Source organism: Balaenoptera borealis, assembly GCF_965194805.1.
Source record: "Balaenoptera borealis genome assembly, chromosome: 5".
Taxonomy (NCBI): Eukaryota; Metazoa; Chordata; class Mammalia; order Artiodactyla; family Balaenopteridae; genus Balaenoptera; species Balaenoptera borealis.
This window is the reverse complement of record NC_138862.1, coordinates 77,693,171-77,717,352: the sequence shown is the minus strand read 5'-3', so window position 1 is coordinate 77,717,352 and position 24,182 is coordinate 77,693,171. Positions and strand designations below refer to the sequence as shown.

At 36.1% G+C, this 24,182-nt stretch overlaps 1 protein-coding gene and 1 long non-coding RNA gene across 2 annotated transcripts in view; both read right to left on the bottom strand.

The window, feature by feature from the left end:
* LOC309629419 overlaps nucleotides 1-24,182 on the bottom strand; it is a 65,837-nt gene that overhangs the window by 2,610 nt on the left and 39,045 nt on the right. The window lies entirely within an intron of this gene.
* Nucleotides 272-24,182, bottom strand: part of TMEM207 (transmembrane protein 207) — a 29,260-nt gene continuing 5,349 nt past the window's right edge. The window contains 4 exon segments of the mRNA XM_082393397.1: nucleotides 272-10,446; nucleotides 10,449-10,564; nucleotides 18,671-18,813; nucleotides 19,901-19,945. Of these exon segments, the coding sequence (XP_082249523.1) occupies nucleotides 10,414-10,446; nucleotides 10,449-10,564; nucleotides 18,671-18,813; nucleotides 19,901-19,945 (337 nt within the window). The 3' untranslated portion in view covers nucleotides 272-10,413.

Sequence of the window (24,182 nt, the reverse complement as noted above, 5' to 3'; positions counted from 1 at the left end):
ACCACTAGACACAGTATTATTCATTAAACATAGTGTTACTATTACTATATAATATTCTGTAAAAAATATTCTTAATCTATGAGACTCTGTTGTTAGTTCATTCAAAAACATTTATGTTGTTCTGTGGGCTAGATACCAGGTATTTTATGCTTAATAGAAAAATGAGAAAGTTGTCTTTGTCTCTCTTATTACCTTCATTTCTTATTTTATTTTTTTTAATAAATTGCTCAGTTTTCTTTTTTTTTTTACTATTTGAAATGCATCCTCTTTATTTATTTATTCATTTATGGCTGTGTTGGGTCTTCGTTTCTGTGCGAGGGCTTTCTCTAGTTGTGGCGAGCGGGGGCCACTCTTCATCGCGGTGCACGGGCCTCTCACTGTCGCGGCCTCTCTCGTTGCGGAGCACAGGCTCCAGACGCGCAGGCTCAGTAATTGTGGCTCACGGGCCCAGTTGCTCTGCGGCATGTGGGATCTTCCCAGACCAGGGCTCGAACCCGTGTCCCCTGCATTGGCAGGCAGATTCTCAACCACTGCGCCACCAGGGAAGCCCCTTACCTTCATTTCTACAGCCAGATGAACATTAAATGTCCTTAAAAGCCCTGTAAATAATTGTTTTGTTTCAAGTCATTATCTCCATCCTAGTCCAAATTGTTATCTTTTCTCTCTTTGATGGTGGTGGCAGCTTCCTCTTTTCCTTTTTCCAATCCATGTTTACACTACAGTCAGATAGAGCTTTTGAAAATACATATCCAATCATGTTACCTCTTTGCTTAAATGTCTTCCTATTTTTTCTAGGATAAATTAACAAAAATTTTAACATGATTTTTAAAGGTCAATCATGACTTGGTCCTTGGGTACCTCTCCTACTTCTTTTAGCACTCTCTCCTTTGCTCCACCCTCCAACCAGACTGCATTTCTTTCTCTGCCTCAAAAGCCCCATGTTTCTCTTGCCTCTGGCTCTGGAACAGCTTCTTCCTTTTCCAGTTCTTATCCCTATCATCCTTCCTATCTCCAGTAACACATCACATCTTCAAGGGAGGCCTTCCTGACTTCCACTGGACTAGGTTCCCTAACACCTGAGGGCTCTGCTTTCATTGCCCCCATTGCACTTCACTTATGAGTGCGTGATCTCCTGCAAGTTTGCAAGCTCTAAAAGGGTAAAACACTTTATTCTTTGTATACTGCTCTGTTCCCAGCAACTGGCACAGTGCCTGATGCATAGTAGACCTTCAATACATATTTTTGAATAAATGAGTGAGTGAATGATGATAATACCCTAGCCTGGAGAAACTAAGCATTTTATTTGTATCCATTGTATGCAATTATTTGTTCATTGGATTATTCCTTCCATTATTAATGCATACATTTGTGCAGTTTTATTGAAAGACCATCTCTATGTTTTCAAGCAACCAAAGACACAGAGAGGACAGAGGCATAAAAAAAGAAGAAACTTAGAGTACAATAAAATAATTGCTATAATGTGGGTATGTATGGAATGTCATGGAAAAAGCAATCTCTGCACCTGCCTGTGGAGTCAGGGAGGCTTCATAGAGGAGGGAAATTTCAGTTGCATGAAGCAAGATGACAGGCATTTTCAAAGAAAACAAATTAGGGGAAAGAATTCTGTGTAAAGAGGAAAACATGCACAAAGAAATAGAATCAAGAGAGGGCAAGTAATTTGCTGAAAATTACATGTAGTTCAATGTCCTCAGAGCATAATTGGGATAAGGAGGTTTTGATATATTCAGAAATTAACTTTAAAATGAAAACCCTAGGAAGATAGTATTTCCTTCTTTCCAAGTAGGAAGGTGGAGATGAAGATGTTTGCTAAAAAGCCCTCAGTGCTACCATCAGAAATGCAAGCCAAGGTCATAAGGTGCTAGTTTTATTCTGTAGGATAACTATCCTGGTTTCCCTCCTACAGTCAGCTGCTTTGAGGCATGACCCAAGGAGCAAAGTCTTATTAAAGACAACCTTCACCATCACAGATAGAAGTTTCATTCCCAAATTAATATTCCTACCATATCTTCTCCTTTACACTTTCATCTTCTTTCAAATCAGTTCTTTTACCTTATTGGTTTTGTTTCTTTATCTCAACATCCTCATGCTGGAGAGAATAGTTCCAATTTCATTTTAAGGAGATAAACTGGGGATTATGTGGAAAAAGCATTCCTAGAGCAGGTTCTGCAGCTTCTGAGCTACAAAATAAATGCTCTCCAGTGAATAATGTTGGCCCTTGATATGCTGTAATTAATTGGAAAACAATATAGTACACAGTCCTATATTGGTTACTCTATGTTTCCATTCAAAAAAGCTGGTGATTTGTCATTTAAAATTTTATTGAAGTAATCTTTACTTTTTTAAAACAGAAAAGAATAAAGAATAAAACAAACAAAAACACCATTTATCCCTGTACCCAGAGAGTGTTTGTTAACATAGAGGAAAATTATACGTGCATAAGATTTTTCAGAAATTAATAGTACAGAAATGTAAATATTAAACAATGTCTCTCTTACCCATCTCCATGGCTTCCCCCCACCACCTCTCTCCCAAGAGGTGTACCTATCACATATTTCTTATGTCTTTATAAAGAAAATAAATTTTATGGCATATATAGATCCTTTGAAAATGTATACACCATACTCTTACTCTTTATCTTCCCTTTAAAAATAAAATTAATAGTTAACTGTACTTATTGGCATTTTCCATATCACCTTATTCTTTTTAATGGCTGCATAGTTCTTTGTTCATATGTATCATTATTTGTCTAATTTGTCCCCTTAAATGTCTCCATTGCTTCCTCTGCTTTTTGTGTCATAAGCACTGTGGCAATGAATATCCTTTTAAAAGCATCTTTGCCTTCTTATAGGATTACAACTACAGAATTACTTTCCAACTGTGTCTAAAAGTAGAAATGCTGAATCTATGAGAATATGTATTAACATTTTTGATACACATAGCCAAATTGGGTTCCAAAAAATGTTATGCTAATTCACACTTCTCCGAGTGGTATATAAAAAGGCTTGTTTCCTCATATCCTTGCCAACATAAGATATTAGCAACGTTTAATATTGTTACCACTTTTATGGGTAAAAAAATGATATCATATTATTGTTTTGATTTGCATTTATTTAACTAAATTGAGTACAGTTGATAAACTTTTAAAAATAATCACTAATTGTTTGAATATTTATTTCTGCAGATGGAAATTATTTTTTTATTGTTTTTACTACCCTGCTATGGTCTAGTCCCAATTTCAAAACATACATTTATTTTCTCAAAGTGTGTTATACTTCCAACCAATGTATTTGAAATATTTTTAGGTGGTACATTGAATATTTTTATTTTACAGCCGTCTATTTATTTTTATGTGGATATGAAAAACCATGTTTTCCACTTAGAATACAATTTGAACTTTTCATTTAAATACATTTAAGTTTGAAACTGCATTGATTTTGAAATACATTAAATAAAAATAAGTAAAAATGCTTTTTGGGTTATCAAAAATGGGTAAGTCCATATTTGGCTGACTGAATTTTGGTATACAATGGGCTAATCAACGTAATATTCTTAAAATAAAATATATGCTAAGCAAAAGGTTCAGTAGTTTATTAAGTTTCATTGCTCAGGCAAAGTAGAGACACAGGTTAGAATTAGAGTTAGCAAGTGAAAAATGGACATATGCTCAAATTCAACCTATAGGCTTTCTCCAGAGCCAAAAACTAAGAAAATAAGAGTATTTATTTATTTGGTTATTTAAAATAGATCTCAGAAATCAAATCATTTCACTCATAAATACCTTATTATATATATATAAATAACAGATAAAGACTTTTTAACAATGTAACTACAATACCATTATCACAGTCAACAACATAAACAATTAACAGCTCCTTAACATCATTCTTTCCAATGTCTATTTTGTTCCAATTGTCTGAAAAATGTCTTTTCCTTTTACTAAATTTAAACTACATTATACAGTGCCTTTGTTTTCTAAAACTATGGAGCAAGAAGTATTGATTAGAGGAGGAAATCAGAGGCGGGCTTTATTTTATTGGTGAAGGGAAAAGCTTCAAGTTTAGTAAATAAAAACAAAATAAGCTAATTTGGTTAATATAGCAGCAACTGAAGCAGTTAGCAAACTTTGTCTAAAATAGACAAAATAAAGGTGAAGGAAACTAAGAATAAAATGCATTATTGGAAAATAAAAATTGGAGGCTAAAAACACAGTGGAGACTTAATCACATGGAGTTAATGTTCCAGTATTGGCTGTTCTGAGCATATGTCAATTCTTGTTTTCTTCTTAATGGAATCCTCTCCTTATGCTAATAAATTTATAGTAAAACTGTATTTATAAAGTAGAAAAACTCTCCTCTGAAGCCTTACACAGTTTAGTTTTGGCCCCAAACACTTAAACCTTAAACAGCAAAGCAGAGTTCCTGGGGTTACACAGACTTACCCTTTTTAGTGATCATCTATTGTTACTTGAGTGTGTCCCTTGACTGGCTTACACAGCTTATCAAAGCGTTCTTTCAACCACAAACTCTCCTTTAAAAAAACCCTTATCTCCAGAAAGACCTTAGAACCTCAGTAATGTTTTGGTATCCTTGAGAGATTGGCCTCCCAACCCTTCATCCAACTCTCCTCATATAGCATCAATCTATTTTGTTGGCCATGTCACAGGGGACAAGCATTCCACATGGTATCAGGTAAGCATGCAATCGTCCACTGATTGTTTAAAATCAGTCCCTAGGCTTTCTTATTTTGTGTCTCTCAATACCCTTCATGGAAAAATAATAGCTCCAGACCTTCTAAATCTAAAAGGCAATTAGTCAGTGGTACCTAAGGCTTTTTAACAGTATAAATTTATCCAGATTTAGATAAATAAATGAGAGAATAATCTGAATTGACAGATGAATTCAGGTTTCATATTCGATGAAAAAAGTTAAAGTTGAAAATTTACTAAATATAAAGAGAGACAAAATTATATTAATTACTAGTGAAAGGGAAATTCTCTTAGTTTTGCTTACTGCATCCCATAAACAGATTTTCCAAAGAGGAAACTTTTCCTCAATAAACATGAGAATGAAACTAAGACACCTGAATTCTTTGATAATTTCAGTGCTTCTGAGCAATACCATTTTTCATCTTACTAATATAAAAATATGACATCTTGATTGATATACATTGCTTGCTTCATGAATCAGATAGATCTAGGCTGGCATAATTTTAGAAGGGGAAAAATAACTATTTCCAAATGCACAAATATAAATTACAGTTTGTTTATCACCAAATTATATCATTTTGTAAAAGGATATTGCTTTCATTTCATTTTCCCAGAACTACATTTAGTAAAATAACAAAAAAAAATATACTATTTTTCCAAGATATAGTATTAAACAGGAAGAAAAAAGCTTGTATTGTTATTTTGTACAAAATCACAAAGCAAAATGGATTTAAAAGTGAAAGATTCCTTTGGAATGTATATTCTATTTCCTTTCTTTGTTCTGATTAAAAAAATCTTTATTGAAAGTGGAGCCTTATAGCCAACACATTTTCATGGTGTCATTTTCTCTTATTCAAACCTGAAGTATTTCACATTTTGCCTTAAATATAATATTCTGGTTGAATTTCATTTCATTGTCCAGCTGAATGCTATTCAGTCTTATCCTAGCTCTATTTCATTTCCATGAAAGATATTGAATTCTATAGTTGTCTTTTATAAAAGTTGTGCTCCTAACACAAATGAAACAAATTGGAACCACAAAACTGAAAATTAAAGGGGAACTCATGGTCAGGTAGAAAAGTAATAGACTAGACCTATAGGGTCAGTGCTGTAGATGTTATAGACCACATAAGGAGCATATACACAAATTACCCTGCCTTTTTAGGCAACTCAAACTTACAAGTGTCACCCGCAGAAGTACAAGTATATTTCAAATTTTCTAGACTCTCTGATGGCAGGCATCTCACCTGATGCTCAGCTTCATTGTGAGTAACACGAGCTAAAGTACTAAATTCCTCTTTGCAAATTTGAACCTCATTATTATTCTATTCTGCTAGAGTGTGTCAAAAGCCTAGCTTCATGATTTCCCTTAGCCATTAAATTAAATCTAGCTATTGGGCTGGAATCATGGATAGGCTTTCATGCCCTCTGCTGGACATTCAAAGAAAAAGCTACACCCTTCAGCAGTAAGAAAAACCTCCTTTTAAAAAATGAATGCTCTTTAACATGGGAAGAAAAAGAAAATCTAGTCCTATCAAAATTAAAATCTGAGATGCCAGGTTAAATTGAATTTTAATGATTTACTGATGAACTAAGATGCAGGCAAAGATTTTCAGAAATGAGATGACAGAAAGGAACACAGTTTTCTTTTTTTTAATTTCTATTTTAAATATCATGATAATCTTATAATCCAAATTAGTTTTATCATTTTATTATTTGCAGTAGTTTTCAGTGGACCATAAAGGGCACTTGCTACGGAACTTTCAAGTCTCTGTCTGGAGGTCAGATTAAAGTAGTGGAAACTCTAGTATCATGAAAAATAATAATAACAAAGTTTATCGGAGAAATACATCCAGAACCTTGTACAATACTTGACATACAGCAGTCATTCAGTAAGTATTTCTAAGACATTAAATTAAAATGTGACCTGTGATATTCGATAAAAAATCTTTGTCAGAAAATTTCTCTGAAAACAAACTATTTTCTGTCAACCCTGCCCACCCGCTTACAGCCTATTCTCCACACTTCTTCCCCAGCCCCCAAAAGTAAACCAACCAACCACACACCAAGCATGAACTTTGGTTAGACTTGCACTGACACATAAAATGCAAGTCACTTAAAAATGAATTCTGACGGCTTCAACCCTGACTTTCACTAATGTCTTCATCAAACTCCAGGTGCTGAATCACTAGCCTTGTTTCCAGATGTGCTTATACTTTTCTATGTGTTAATTATAACCTCTGCCTGTTCTGTAACTGGAATGGATTTTAACATACGTAGCTTATAGGATATGACCAAAATCTCTTTTGTTAGAGTTACTTATTTGAAATAAACATAATTATAACCCACATTCTCTGATGTTTATTTCTATAACCACTTTTGAAGATAAAAGATCATAGTGAAAAAATACTTGCAACAGGAATTAAAAGATCAAAATAGTCTCTAGTTTTGTCTCACACTAATTAGCTATGTACCTTGAGTAGTCAATTATATTTCCAAAGCCCATTTTTCTCATCTATTAAATGAAGGCAGTGTTTTGTGCTTTTTTAAAACAGAATTTTGCTGAGATTTTCAATTATAAAAGTAATGTACACATGTTACTGAGCAATTAGAAAAATCCAAAAAAGTGAATAAAAAATAAAATCACCTGTAGCCCCACCACCTAAAGACACTTACGTTTAACATTTTTCCTTGTGATATGATTTCCTCTGTTTGTTTACAACTGCAAAGTATAAATCTGCCAAACCTTTATTTGTTTAACTTTATTTTTATTAAAGTAATACTTGCATTTAGTTTTAAAAGTCAAATAGTACTATAGGCTCATTATGAAAATCAACACATCTCTGCTCTACCTGTTCCCACACAGCATTATCTCCAAATACTATTTCTTGAGGAAATAATTTTCAACTCTTTGGCATTTTGTTTCAGATATTTATGATATTTCCACATGATGTACTTTACTACTATTTCTTGATTTTTAAAAAATTTAGATATTATTCATTGATTCCACACAATCTGAGATTAGGATATACTTTCTAACCCTAACCCACCTCCCCTCATCCAAACTTTCCTCCTCTGCCTACACTGTCAATATGAATAACCCTCATTTTATAATTCAACATCAATTATTTACATTATTCACAACTTAACCATTTGGGTCGTTAATCCAACTTTTGTTTTTCATAGATTTATAATCACCTTGTTTTTTCAGTTTCTTCACTTTCCATTTACCAATCGTTAGTTTATCACCACATTTTCATTACAGATTTTTCCTTAATCTTACCTCTTATTCTCCTATAGCTATTCACTGTCATGTTCTGATTGGAACTGGCTCTTCTATGGGCTGCTTCAATGCTATCTTCCTGTAGATGAAGTTCATCATCATTCCCAAAATTCTCTTCACCTCTCTTGCCTCTAACTCTTGGGCATTTCTGCATTGGTACAGTAGGAATTTGCTTGATTATTCTCAGTTTCTTTCCTTAAGTCCTTTAGCATAGCAGAGAAACTTGAAACCCCAGTCAGTTATGATTTATCTATCTTTATCTATCTTAGACATCTTTCCATGTACTAAAACTTGTTGCTAATTTTCTTCATCATCTTCTTGCCACTCTCTTTGTTCTTGTGAATTCAAAAGCCCTCTTACTCCTTTACTATAATCTTCGTGGGTTTAAGAAGAGAATGGATATGTTCAATCTACCATGTATAACTTAAAGTTATACAACATTGTCAGCTGTCCCTGGCTCTTAGCCACTGTCACTTTTGTAAGGCTTCATTCCCGTCAAATTCCCGTCCAGTTATTTTTGGAAATTTCGAGAACTAGTGAGCTTTACTTATAAAATTGTTTGAATACATACTAAGTGCCAGGCTGCTTTAGAGGCTTGGGATATAAATTAGTGTATAACACAAAGATACCTCCTTTCATGGATTTATGTTCTAGCAAGGGAAGGCCGACAGCAGATTATAAATATAATTTTACTATGCAGTATTGTAGAAGATGATAAGTAGAAGACAATAGATGTTATGGGAAAAGGAGTAGTGTACCTGAGACAAGGAGGTGAAAGTGCTAGAGTTGGGAGAAATTGCAATTTAAAGTAGGGTAATCAGGGCGGACCGCACTGAAAAAGTGACTTTCAAACAAAGATTTGCAGGAGGTGAAGGCGTGAAGCAATGTTGATATCGGGGAGAAGAGTTTTGCAGGCAAAAGGAACAGAAAGCGCTAAGGCAGGAAAGGTCAGATGGGGGTAAGGTACAGCCTGGCAGGCTTGAGGGCAGGGTTCCTGGAGCAAATGAGTAAGGGCGAGAGTCACTAGAAAGGAGAACTGAGAGGCATATGGATCCTCTAGGGCCATGTGTCGAGGACTTTTGTCATTTTCTGAGTGAGAAGTGTTGTCATTGGAGTTTAGTTAAGGAACATGATCCTCCTTATGCTATAAGAAATGCTACTCTAGTTACTGTGTTGGAAATAGAATATAGGAGGGCAAAGCTGGGAGCAAACAGACCCGTTTAGATGCTATTACAGTAATCCAGGGAAGAACTGACAGTACATGTCTCACACCAGAGATGGAGTAAGAAATGTTTAGAATCTAGAACTATTCTGAAGGTAGAGCCAAGCTAAGGCATTTCCTGACGTAGGAAGTCACATCAACGGAAAACTCAAGGCTCAAGTTATTTGGTCTGAGCACCTGGAAGGTTGCTGTTACCATCAATTAAGATAGGGAAGGTTTGGATAAACATGGTTGGGAAGAAATTAGGAGATAAGCTTGGTCAAAGTTAAATTTGAAAGGTATATTAGACTAACAAGTGAAGCTGTCAACCATCTGTTCAACAAAGACCATATGGTGTCTGCCATGGATGTCTTTTCCTGGACCCCTTGCTCATGGCCACTGCAAAAATGTCACTTGATGATATCTTACTGCTACTTCTGTAGGTAGAGTCCTCAATGGGAATACTGATATCTATGCCAAGGGTTCTTACCATGGTTGGCTAAGAAATGTCAAGTCTTGAGGCACCGGTCTTGGGCTCTGGAGTCTGCACTCACTCATATAAAATGGGAGCCTCTGCTTCTCCACACTGTGGGATTACATGTGCCTCACAGCTTAAATAGTCTCCTTCAGCTTCAATCAACACTTTCTCCCTTCTCAGGCTGTGACATACAACTCCTTGAACTTTTAATCTTCCTCTTCATTCATCCTTCACCCTTCAACTCCAAATGGTCCTTCTTCCTACTCTCTCCCCTCACCCTAATTCAAATATTCTCTTTCTGGTTCTGGGTCTGGACATGTATGCATCTCTATTTGGGTCACTGTTAAATTATGATAATTTTATTCACTCCATACTAGGGAAGAGGTCAAATTAAAATAGAGATTGAGGCAGAAAAATTTGTGATGTGTACGACAGCGGAATCCTAAACTTAATGGGAGCCACTCCGTGAGTTAAGTACTGCCTATCTGAGTACATGGAGAAACTTGATTAGGAGCATAAAAGTATAAAGCAGCAGTGACATACCAAGAGTCCACTGATTTACTATGGAAACATCTCCATGCCCCAAATTCTTTTCCTACATTCATGCTTTTGTCTATTTGTCCTTTTTTAGACTACATTAATTGATCTCTAGGAATTCCCACTAAATGAAAGAACTGTTCTTAAATTTTATGTTTTGGAATTAAAAATATTTCTAATAATTTCAATTAATCATCCAGATCTAAAATCGGCTTGATTTTAGAATTTTTTCATATGGAGGTGGGGGGCCTAAAGCACCAAAACATGGAACATGATACAGTTCAGGATTTTGAGTTTGAAGGTGCATTCCAACAGTTGGATTCACAGCTGCTTCTGTCCCTGGAAAGAGAAAGGTGGAGACATAATCTTTCTAGTCAGCATAAAACAGAAGCACATGAACTGCCTAATAAAATCTGGCATTTCTTGGATCACTGGAGCAACAGAAAATTGGTTTTTCCCTTGAGAAAAAAGTTACAACCATATCACTCTCTGCCATGATAGTTTTAGTCATTACAGCAAGAAAATTTGCTCTCATGAACCGATTAGACCATCATTGACTAAGTCATCAAGAAGCATCTACAACTTAACAGCTGAAACTAGAAGAAATATCCCTTTTGGAAGATCAGAAGACAAGATTCCTGTAAACATTAATGGCATTTTAGCTAATGCTTCCATCATGAGATATGCAAATATCACTAGAAACGTTAAAGTATTACCCCTGAACTTCATTATTTTATATGTATGCTCTGTAAACTGCAACTAACACAATTAATTAATTTCAACATCTCTATGATGAATAGTAAAAATATCAAGTTGTGAAAAGTTTGTAGTTAAAGTATACACATGCAAAAATGAAAGGTACTCTCAAATTTTAAATTTTGAAATCAAAGCTCTTGACTTTAGATTATGCACACTACAAGCCATTAAATATCAAAAACAAACATTTTCTTCCTTAAACTGATCACCTTGAGAGATCATGCACTTATTCCAATAGTTCCTTGGGAAGTCTTCTACTAGTATTGGCTTGAAAGACTGTTTTTGAGTTACACAGGAAGTCAACAGTAATATTTTATAGCCATTTCTCTCTTTATATTTTTTCTTTTATTCACAGGGGTATTTACCTTTCTGGGAATGATTTGGCTTCTTCTTCCCAAAACAATAATAACAACCATAAATTCACCTTTAAAAAAGAGACTACACCCTTAAACTAAATCTGGCCCTTTGACTGTTTTTGTATATTAAATTGAAATAGCACAAACATGTTCATTCATTTGCATATTGTCTCTGGCTGCTTTTTCTACTATAATTGCAGAAGTGAGTCGTCCACACAGAGACCATACGCTTGCAAAGTCAAACATATTTTGGCCTTTAATATAAAAAATGTGCTGACCTCTTTCTTAAAGGATTAAGATTCAATACCATTGAGAAGATTCCAAAGAACACGCCACAATCATCAAAATGATTCCAAGAGTAGTTACATATTAGGCAATAGCTGCTTCACTGGAATCCATATGTAGATTACTCAAAATTATTACTATGGAGTGCATTCTATTTATTTAGAACCACTAATTTCCATAGTATAATAATTCAAATATTATTATACTATGTGAAGGGTGGGGTCATATTTAGAATATAAATCTCACCTCCTGGTTCAACACTTTTCTTAAGGGGTTATTTATTTAATTGAATAATCTACTCCTAGGTTATTACACAATTTTTTACACCTCAGTTTGCTGTTGTGCCATAAAAATCTAGTGATGGTATCTACATCTATAAAAACAAGGCTAAATGAATGTAAAGTGCTTAAAACAAAGCCTGACACACATTAAAATTGATTGTCACTAATATTAGTAGTGATAATAGTATTAGCATTATTACTATACAGCAAGAACTGTACTATGTTAGGAGTATGATGCATTTTCTTTTATTTACAATAGTATTTCCTAAACTATCCTATCTTAATGGTTAAATAATGATTTAATCATTATCCTTACTAATGTTACAACACAGAGATTACTGAATGAAAACTTTCTTGGAGTTAGAGCCTTGAATAGTTAGGAAGTTTAGGATGACGTAGGCTAAGTCTGAGGGTCCTGATAAAACAGAGTTAACACTGTCAAAGTGGACTTGCCTCAGTACTTCCCTCCATATGGATACCAGTAGTAAGTACTATCCATTTTCCAGATGAACTGCTCCTGGCATATCCAATACAAAGTCAGAGGTCATTTGGCTATCATTGTACCTGGAGTGGTTGACCAGATTGACTCGACACAATTATTAGCTCACATTTATTTCCACCACTACCATTATTAATATCATGCTCCAAGCAACAAGTTATTGACACTTGCTCTATGCAATAGAAAAGTTTTACTGTTATTTCCTTACTACAAATTTGCCCATTGCTCTTAAACTTGTGAAAACCACAGGGCATTCATTTGATAAACAGAACTAAGCTCAGAGAGCTTTTGTAAAATTGGACATAAACCACTTTTCAATTTTTTTTCACAGCATGTTTACATACAATATCATGTGATTGTGAGGGGGACAGGTATTATTTTTATCTTTTGCAAACTAAGAACCTGAGAGAACTCAGTTAAAAATGCCTACAAAAATCCTATGGTTTTGACAGAGCTGTTGGTAAAGATATTAGAGTTTGTTTTTAATTTTGTAAAATACACTCACTGCCAAGTTTTTACAGCCAGGTTTCAGATTGCCCAAGTCATTAAGAATCACTCCAATGGACTTAGCTTATTTTAACATGCCTGTCTTCCTCTTTCTGCTCTGTTCCCTTCTCTGTGTCATTCTGTTCTCTTACAGGGGGGTGGCTAAGATTGCCTGAATTTGAGTCACTATTCTACCATCTACTCTGTTGCTTAATCTCTAAGTGCCTTTGTTCCCTCATCTTTAATGTTCACAATGTTAGTGAACCCCTCACGGAGTTGTAGGGAAGAATAAATGAGATGAGAGATGTCAAGGGTTAGCCCAGCGCATGACACATGAGTGCTCAATAAACGTGAACCATTACTATTATCATGCCCGTGCATGACAATGTATAAAGGAAATACTCTCATTCCTTTCCTACAATGAGTCCCAGAATATTTACATGAAGAACACAAAGTACATGAAAATGACATTTCAAAAAGGATCCTAAAAAAAAAAAAAAAAAAGGATCCTAAAATAAGACAGGATCCTGGGAGAGGGGAAGGGAGATGAGAGCAGAGTGTGTAAGGACCAGCTTTTTGCCTGACTCTGTCCAGTCCTCCTTCCCCTCTGCAAATCGGAGCACTCACATTTAATCATTGCTGGAAGACTGGTGTTTCTATTTGCCCTGAAATAAGAAAAAGGTAAGATTATTTCTGAAATTGCAGAAGAAATGAGGTCAGGGAGATTGGATAGTTGAAAGGCAGCATTATCAAGGAGATCAGGCCAAGGCGGAGCTAAGCCAGAATGAGTCCCAGGAGGGGTGTCTCTGTGGCTCTCACCTTGCTGTCTTCTCAGGAAAGGCACGGGACCTGCCTGCTGCCTCGTCAGGGACCCAGCTCTGATCCACGTGAGGTAGGAAGAAAAGGATTCCATGTAGATTTTATAGTAACTTATTATTTTTTGTTAAAGCTTATCTTTTGTTAAGACAGGTAATGGTTGGGACCCCTCTCCTAAGCTCTTAAATTCTCTCTTCTCTAATGAACACTAGATTTTTTTTCTGCTTCAAGCCTTTTGTTCTTCTCTCACCTCCTAAACCCCAAACTTCTTTCTCTTCATTATCTTTAAATGTCATATTCTTCATAAATAAGGGCTTTCATTCAGCTTCACAACCTTATTTCCAATGAAAACTTATTTTCATCCATATTTTTGGTGAATTTGGGAAAAAAATTGTTTTTAATAAATTTTAAAACTCCTCTGTCACTACTTATTTTTAAATACAAATTTAAAAAATAAAGCAATTAATCTAACAAACCCAAAACATTTTTTTTTAAATCATTTTATTTTCTACCTCTTCACCCTGCCTGTATAGACTTATAAAGTGGAGAGCATTGATCACAAATAATAGATATTTGGGATATGGATTTTTGTGTGAGAATTTTAATAATTTTCTCCTCTTCTTTTCCATCTTTACTAAAAATTTGCATACATCCTTTTAAAAAATCACTTTCTATGGTCCAATATGTGTTCTCATTCTCCATGTATACATTTGGGGAAAGAAAAAAAAAACAATCTCCTATGTTTTCTGCTGAATTATCAGAAAGGAGATTGTCCAAAGCATCATTAAAATAGGAAATATAATGAGATAAGAAAGCTTTGAAACACTAAATTATTTTTACCCCTTAGATAGGTGCTAAAAAAAATGAATTATACCAGAACTGTTAGGCTCTGATGGTTGAGAGAAGAGAGCAAGAAGGTCTCAGAGACTACTTCATGGATGATCCCATTCAAAAAGATGGAGAGCACAGAATGGATCACTTCTAGGCTTAGAGCAAAGATGGTAAGGGAAAACTGGATCCAGAAGATGAGCCAGGGGTAAGGGCAGGAAAATAACAGAAGAAGGAACCGTTTAGGAGACCCTGGACCTGGGTCCAAGAAGAGGAGGTGGGCCTGAAGAAGAAGAAAGAGAATAATTTTAGGGCTTGTATAAAATAAATAGGTTTAATTTCTGCCTTTAAAATATCTCCAACTTCAAACTGTAAGTTCCTTCTCCTTTAGCTCTTCATTCTTCCCCTCCCCCTGCACTTTCTTGACCTTATTTTGGTCTTCCTCCTTCTCCTTTTTCTCCAACAATACCTCCCCTTCCTCCGTAACCTCCACAGGGGTATCAGAGAGATCAATTCTCCTTTTATTGGTGCATAAAGAGCTTCATCATAACATGTTATGACATGGAAACATAGATCCTATAAAAGGGGAAGGAAAAGTGAGAGATCTGATCACCGAGCCAGCAGAGAACTGTGAAAAGGCATGATTCTTGGTCCAGGAGATGCTCTTGAGGCCTGAGTGTTTGGCTGAGATTCCTAAGGACCTTTCCCAGACAGAAATCTCATCAGACACTGTGATGGGCTGGGCTGGCAAGGCTTTCCTTAAACACATTTTACAAGGATTCCCAAGCCAAGTGTTTCCCTTTCTCTCTTTAATATTTCTAATCAAGATAATTGACTACCTGAGCCATGAAATATTGTCAGGAGTTCTCAGTGAGAGAAATTTCCTATTTTATATATTTCAACATCAGTGAAGTTCACTCCATTCCAGTCTCTGATAATCAATCAAAATTCTCCTCTTTGCTCTTCTCAGTTGAGGGCAGCTTTCATGGGATCCTGGGAGTCAGACTTCTGACCCACAGGTCAGAAGAGCAGAGTTATTTCAACTAATATATTCAGCAAATAATGGGAATAACATGAAATACGTTTTGAAGAAATAAAACGAAGGTCTCGGAGGAAACTGAGGTTTATATATCAAATCTAGTCTCACCTTTAAGATGTTTTAAATGACTTATTTCTTATATTCTGTATTCAGGAGGGAAGGTCCTATCTGCCCCTTTGTGCTCAAGGGGTGGCAGGGAGTCCAGAAACCCTATATTCTAATATGTCACCAGTATTTTTCAAACGAGTTCTCATTTTCCTTTCCTGCTTCTGAACAGAGGCTATAGGGAAGACTCAGAAGTACAAACCCATAAGCTGCGGTGTAGACGGATGAATCCAGCAGTAGTGGACTCAGCTCTAAGCTGGGAGCACAAACTTTTTCAGGGCTGTGAAGGTAGAAGCTGTGGTTCGACCCTTACTTTCCTCTGTAGCCATAAAAAGATCCCGTAGTATTTCCCTCACTTCTCTTTTGGAGAGCACCTCCTTTTATGGAAATAGTAGGTAGGGAGGATCGTTTGTCTGGAGAAGTAAACGTGTAATGAGAATCCAGTGTGGAAAGGAAATCCAGTGTGGGTCTGGGTTTCAGACTACCTTAAAATATTGGTTCTCTAGAGTTTACTTCCAGAAATTACTAGCTAAGAAGAGGTGACTAGAGATCACAGACAATACCACTTCCTAAATTACTCTTTTGTGTTTTGTTTTGGAGGGCAGAAACAGGAATGGCAAGAAGCACAGCTCTGAGAGCCATATCCACATCAAAGATGATGTGAATGGCTCTTTACTGCCTGTACAGCCACCCTGGGCTTCCATAGGACAGGATGGGAGGTGGACGGTGGGTGGGAGAACCCAACACTGATCCCAGCATAGGTGAGGATAAAAATAAATGCAAAGAGCCCACTAAGGTTGTATTCTCTGAGATGAATATCAACAGAAGTGAACTTGGTAATGCAATTTAAGCTGAGAAATAGTTAAATGTTCCTTGCGCAAAAGAAGAGCCAGAGCTATACCCGAGGGATTAGGGAGGAAAGGATAGAATGAGGAAGGGAATGAGGGAGGAAGTGAGGATTCTGGAGAGCAATACCTACCATCGCGGAATCACCCAATGGAAAAGTCTGGAGGTTCAGGATATAGAGCCGTACTTAGTGTCCAGGGGTAAGGTGGCTAAGCCATGTGTGCCCTGCCTAAATTTTCATTGTTCTCTACCCTCAATTCTGGACAATCTGTAGTTGGACTGCAGCAAAGATTTATGGGGTATATTTATACAGTAGAGTGAGAAAAATAGATAACATCCTCTATCGGAAGTAAAAGCAACTTTTCTGAGTTGGTATTTAGGAATTAGAGATAATATCTGAGAAGCCCCTGACCTAGTGCCTAGTACTTGGTAGGTGTGAATTAAATTGTGAGATATATATATATATATATATATTCTAAACAATTTCTTCCTACGTATTTTCTTCTGTCCATAATGCCTTCAGGGTAATGTAGAGAATGTGACTCTATTGTAACTCACTGCACTCAGTGCTATTACATGCAGATTATTGAAGTACTATCTCAGTCTTGACTCCTTTTCTCACACTCATATGTGTTCAGGGAAATTCAGACAAATTCAAAAGCATGTATGTAAACCACCATCCAGGAAATATAAAAACATTAGATAAATGGGGATTTAACTGTGGCACATAAACTGCCTGAAAAGTTATAACAGTCTAACTGGGTAGCTTATTTACTGAAAATTAAAAACAAATTTTTTTATGCTTCAAGGCCGTCTAGTGAAAGAGTCTCCCTCAGAATGAGAGAGGGCTGAAAAGACCACTGTGGATTTTCCTTTTTAGGAACTCAGGTCAAGTTGGAAGAAACATAATTGCATTTATTTATTAAATACCTCTTGTTAGATAAAGAAAAATAGACCAGTGTGACCATGTTGATCCCTTTGACTAACGTATTTTGTTAGAAGGTCAGTGACCCTATTTCCCTGTACACTCAGTGGAAAGTGTTTTTGATTTTAGGAGAAAAAGCTATTTTCATTGGAGACTTTAATTATTCTTCCCCAAATAACCATTTCTCAAATTGACAATGTGTTTCCCTGTTAAATAATAACTTTTAAAAAACCCAATAGTGAATATAATCACTAAATCTTAGTACTGAATTTTGATATTAAAACATTTTAGCTTATTTTTACCCCACTTCCTATTTAGCTGTTAGTTTTTCCAGGACATCTCCTGCTCTGTTGAAAATCTTATGCTGATCCAAGTTTCTGAAGGGCAGCTGTTAATCTCTACCAAGCACTCTTGAGGCAACTGTAGTATACAATGCAGTGCCTTAACTGGAAAGACTCATAGCAGACGGTCTCTGGATGAGGACACTGCTTAACATGAAGAAATAAACTATCAATTGTCACTTGCCAGAAATCAGAAAATTATCATTTCTCTATTTACAGCTGAGGCTGGCAATTACAAATAACTCAAGACCATACTTTCCTCCATTTCATACCTCTTAATGCAGACTGGAAAATAATAGGAAAGGCATGGTTTGGGGGGTGGGGTTTGGGAGCAGACAGAATCAGGATGCCACCAGTATGTTTGGGGAGAAAGGACATGAGTATTGACACTCGCCTGTCCTATTCCAGTATTTCAGGCTCTGCAGTGGCAGCAGACAATCTGAAAATTGTTGTTCAATATTACTGAGGGTAAGTGAGACATGGAGAGCTTTGTAAATGAGACTATGAACACGGGGTAGGATAGATGGATATCAAAAGCCCAGAGATGCTCTTCTGTACCTTAAACCTTACCATTCACTTGGAGTGGCCAGCCCTGTGTATCTTTTCCCTTCTGCTTGTTGACTGAATGACATGTTTAGGTTCTATCCCCATACTCAACTCTGAGTCACTTCCCCAGGACACTTTTTTTTTTTTTTTCTTTTGGGGTCTTTTTCTTCTGAAGTTTTCTCATTTAGACTCTCTCCCCAGTGCATGCCTTTGAGTCTTCAATAAACCATGTCTTGTTCTATGTTTACAAATCTGCTTTTCATAGATTAGCTTTTCAACCCACACAAAACTATAAAGTTTCCAAAGAGGAAGTCTAGAAGTGTGTAGACAGCTTACCATAGACAGGGTCCAAGTCTCCAACAGCAAAAACAGCCATGGTGCGTCTTCGGGGACCATTTTGGAGTTTCCTCAGCCACCACTGGAGGCAGAAGAGCACTGCTCCACAGAGAAGAGCCACCAGGAAAATCAGCAGCAAGAACCTTATGGCAGAAGAAGAAGGGGAGGAGTGAGCTGGAGCATGCTGGGAAGTTAAGAGCTCCTGCTACTTCCCGGAAAGGGGCAAAAACTCAGCAAGACTGGATGCAAGCCATCTGGGAAGCCAAATTCCTTAAGCAATCCCCCACCACCACTCATACATTTTCACTGACTCTGGAATGTTCTCTGAGCTTAGAGGGGGTCAGTCTTGCCAGGTAATCTTAACTGTTTTCTCTTTAGAAATTGGAGAGTTGTTCAAAGGAGCAGCATCTTGATTCCTTAACTCATTCATCCATTATTCCTTCTATTCAGCCATCCATTCATTCATTCAACTAATACGTAAGTGACCAAATAGATTTTAGATGTTGGAGCTGGGGATTCACAAGTTGACAAGACAGGGTCTCTGTCTTTGAGGAGCTAACCATCTAATTGAGGGAACTGGTAATGTTTAGTTTTGAAAATACAGAAGCCAGGGTTTAGGAAGTTATAACAATCCTTTTTTGTCATATTCTGAATGGCTTTTAAGGTCAGAACTCAAATCAGTGGAGGAGTCATTTTGGGAGATTTCAAGATAAAGAACAATGATTTTTACCTTTAAAAATATCCAACTTGGGAATAAACTATTATTCTTAAAAATAGTAAGTTCCCTGTCATAGGAAGTGTTTAAGTAAACACTGGCCAACAACCTGAAAGTGATGTTTCTGTTGATCTACATGAGCCCTAAAGTTTTCTTATGCTCTATGATGTCATATTTTATCTCAATTATTTAGGAAAAGGAGTGTCATATACCACCAAAGGTTTTTTTTATTTTTTAAATTTATTTAATTAATTAATTAATTAATTAATTTTTGGCTGTGTTGGGTCTTCGTTTCTGTGCGAGGGCCTCTCTTGTTGCGGAGCACAGGCTCCAGACGCGCAGGCTCAGTAGTTGTGGCTCACGGGCCTAGTTGCTCTGCGGCATGTGGGATCTTCCCAGATCAGGGATAGAACCTGTGTCCCCTGCATTGGCAGGCGGATTCTCAACCACTGCGCCACCAGGGAAGCCCCATATACTACCAAAGGTTTTATAACACAAATTGAGGATGTCCTTACCAGATATACCAGCCACTTGTGTACTGATCTTTATAGTTTGTGCACCTGGTAATAAAGGAAGAGCAGTTAGTGCTGGACCTCTAGATGGACAAGGATTATTCTTCTGGACCATAGTATTTGTTCTGACCACACTTGTTTCCTCAACAATCACCTACTCACTGCACTCCCCATAATTAAACACATGTTTACTGAATGTCCACTTCATTTAAGGCACTGAGAATACAGGTAAATGTGAAACTGTCAGATATGTAAGCAGATAGTTGCACTGTAATAGACTTGATTCTAGAGTTACAAATACTGTTGTGCATTGAGAAGGTAGTGACTAACTTTTCAGGGCTAACGTGTCATAGGTGTTAGGCATTAGGCAGATAACCATAGCAGTATTCTGTTTATTCAGAGACCTAGAGTTTTTCAAAATGCAAATTATCCAGGGAAATTTCATAATCTCTATTATCCTTTAATATCTTGGTAAGGAAGATTTTACTAAACCAGGCCTGTAACCTGGTTGGAGAAAAAAAGTTAGAATAAAAGGAAAATGGGTGTGTGTGGTCACACATACCATTTACCAAGGAGTTAGAAGTTGATCTTCCATTAGGATGGTTAAACCATTTTTGTATCTAGGCACAACTCAGTCATTCCTGGGTTTAGGTTAAAAAGATGTCACAAAAACAAAGTTCATAGTGTAATTTTCAGGAGGTTTAACTCCCCAGGGATAGACACTCAAGTGCTATTCATTCCAGAGACACTCACTATATCAGACACGGGCACTAAATGTATGTTTGCTGATGGAACTTTTTCACACCTTGCTGTATGGGCCGCTGTTAAAGTATTGTAGCATTAAATAGTGGAAAACCATTCATCACAGCCTGATAAACTTCTGAGATGGAGCTGTGCTTAATCATGTCTTCTTCAGCCATTGCTAAAATAATACTTAGTACTTTTCAGCTTGAAAGCATTTTTAAATGTCAGCTAATTTATTGCTCCCAGCATCTCTAAAGAGGCAGTGTGTCATGTTTTTATTATACTAGTCAGAAATGACTTTTTAAAATATGTGAAGTATCAACTTAAAAATTTTACCACAAACATTTAAGACAAACATCAGTCACCCAGATGACAAGATTTTTTGTGTGTGTGCACCTAGAGCGTTTAACCAAGTACATAGGTACAAATGGCAGGGGGAAAAATGGCAGCTGAAGTATAAATTTCAAAAACATCCTAAAACAAGTGATCATCAATAAAGGATTATAAAGATAATTAATGGAACATCCTTATAAAGGAATATTACCCATTCATCAAAGAGAATATAGATTTATATTTATAATTAAATAAAATAATACAGAGAGCTCAATTCTATTTTGTATATTTCCTTTTATGTAAATACAATGATTTCACTACATAGGTGTTATACAGTTAGTATGTATATATATATATACCAAATTACTAACAATGCTTGCTTCTCTTGAAGATGGTATTGTGAGGCACTTTATATTTTCAGTATTTCTATATTGTTTGAATTTTTATAATGTACATGCATCACTTTTGTAGTCATAAAATTTTTACATAGTATATTATAAATACAAAAAATCTTTAAAATGTAGTATGCCACTTTAAAGATGTATGTAAGGAAATTCTCCTGGTGTCCTGGCTCAATAAAACAGCTCAAGGTTCTTGGTTTTGAATCTTGAAATCTAAGCTTATGACCAGAAAAAAGTATGGATTGCTTTATCTTCCTCCATATATAAATCTCTGCTTCTCTTCTTTACATTTGAAAATAAACCATATACTTATTAAAATGTCAATTCTAAATATTAACTACCTTATATCATTTCTTTTTGACACTCAATAAGTGTCAATTATTGAGTGGCTCTTATTGAGCCACTCAATATTTTTTTCAAGTGTTAACAATTATCCAAACTTATTTACTTTACTTCCTTTTTCTGACCCTGTGCACACACTGGTGAAGTTACTGATATGCAATAAAATGGCCAGGAAGCAGTTAGCTGGAGAAATGCAAAGTGGTCATACAATTTCAAAACTGCAGGCTCCTTTGGTATCATTTATTTCACCTTTAGGATTTTGCACACTATGCAACAGACACTCACAGTGGGAAAGGAAATGGGGAGGTCACTACCTGACCAAAGAACTTAAACTAGAATAGAGGTCTTCTGACTCCATGTGCCTCCTTCCTCACCACTGTTTCCATGTCTTTCACAAGTTCAGTTTTTAAACAGAAATTTTTTGAGTTCTTAAAAAAAATTAAAAGTGTCTGAACAGTATCAATATTTTAAATATTCAAATTTTAGGTGCAAGATCTTCAGTGTAGAAAAAGTTATTTACTCAGAGATTTACTTATGCTTGATCAAATTAGGATGAGGGTGCCAAAAAGATAAAAAAAATCCAGGAGAAGTGAGAGCTGAATATAACATTTAAGGAAGACATTTCCAATAATCAGAGCTCTCTAGAAGTAGGTGTCGAAGGAGATAATTTCTGTCCCTTCCAGAACAACCAGTGCCCTACTTTGATGTATGGAGATAATTCCTGCTCTATAGGGATGGTTAAACTAGTTGATCTTAATTTTTTTTCTCAGTGCTGAGAATCTGTGGACCTAAGATTAATTGAAAATTCATTACTTTGATAAATAGAAGAAGAGTGCGAAGTTGTTTCATTGGCTTCTCTACTAGAATTATCCATAATTTCCTGTGCTGGGCATTCTTCTAAACCAGTTGTATAACTTCATGTGAATTAACTCATTTCCAAACTTAAAATGCTATAAAGTGGGGTCACACTATTATAATCCTCACTTTACAGTTGAGACAATTCAGTCATAAAGAGGTTAAGTAACTTGTTCATGATAACATGGCTGGAAGTGGCAGAGACAGGCTTTAAAGCCAAATGGTCTGGCTGTGGAGTTCATGTCTCTTACCACCATGCAGCATTGTAACTGGGGAGAGTAAAATTCATCTCTAGCCTCATATTACTATGTGGACTACTGCCTGAATGGATTCAATATCCTGTGTTCCAAAATGCTTTAAGAAAATATTAAAAATACAAAAAAAAAAATTAGAAATGAGAGCACAGAGAGTATCAGACAAAGAGAATAAGCCAAGAGTGAGATCAGTTTGTAAACTGAATATAGTAAATCCCATATATAAAATTAGTACTGAACTCCAGATCTGGCTTAAGCTTTCTAGCAGTTAATAGGATGAAAGAGAGAATTGGTTATATAGTATCCTCTAAAATTAACAAAAACAGGCAGCATTATTCACCAAATGCACAACTATTCCAGCTATAGAAACGAGAGACAAATTCAAACTATTGGGCTTCATAAAGAGGCTGTCTTTAACGACAGGAACAATGTTTCTCACAGTACTCTTAGAATAAATGCAATAATAACTTTCATGGGTCCTTTTTGTAAAAATTACTCTTAACAGAAGCCAGAATGCAATTCAGCTACAATAATTTGGGGGAGGGATGGGTGCCAAACCATATCATCCAGAGACTAGTGGCCTGACCTAATTAATCTGGGGTGGGTAAATTGTACAGTACCCAGAAGGATGGATGGATTGTGTATCCCTAAGTATTTCACCAGGTGTGTAATTTTATCTACATATTGGACATGCAGTGTGGATTTGTAGTGAAAATCCCAGGCTCAGGAATCAGTCATAGGCCCAGATGCAAGCTCTGCCTTTTACTTGTTTACTCTTGAGCAAAATACTTAACTTCCCCAAGCCAGGTAATATGGTAGACTATCATCAGCAATGTATTAATGCAATTACTTTACAGAATCCCATATGTGTATGATTTTATTTATGTTTTGTAAAATACCCTGTTTATGTACATACATGTACATCAGTGTATGTGGTTATTTCTGGGGAAGGGAAAAGATTAAAGGTGTAATTTTTCAGAGGGACTCTGACATGTTTGATTTCTTACACTAAATTACTTATAATATCTAAATTATACACAAAAAGTCTAGCAATGCATTGTTTATACTAAAAATGCTGTTATAAAAATAAATTGATCGGCAGCCGCATAGCACAGGGAGATCAGCTCCGTGCTTTGTGACCACCTAGAAGGGTGGGATAGGGAGGGTGGGAGGGAGACGCAAGAGGGAGAAGATATGGGGATACATATATATGTATAGCTGATTCACTTTGTTGTACAGCAGAAACTAACACACCATTGTAAGGCAATTATACTCCAATAAAGATGTTAAAATAAATAAATAAATAAATAAATTGATCGGGTTAGAGCAGAAAAAATTAGTCTTGTGCTGGAAAAA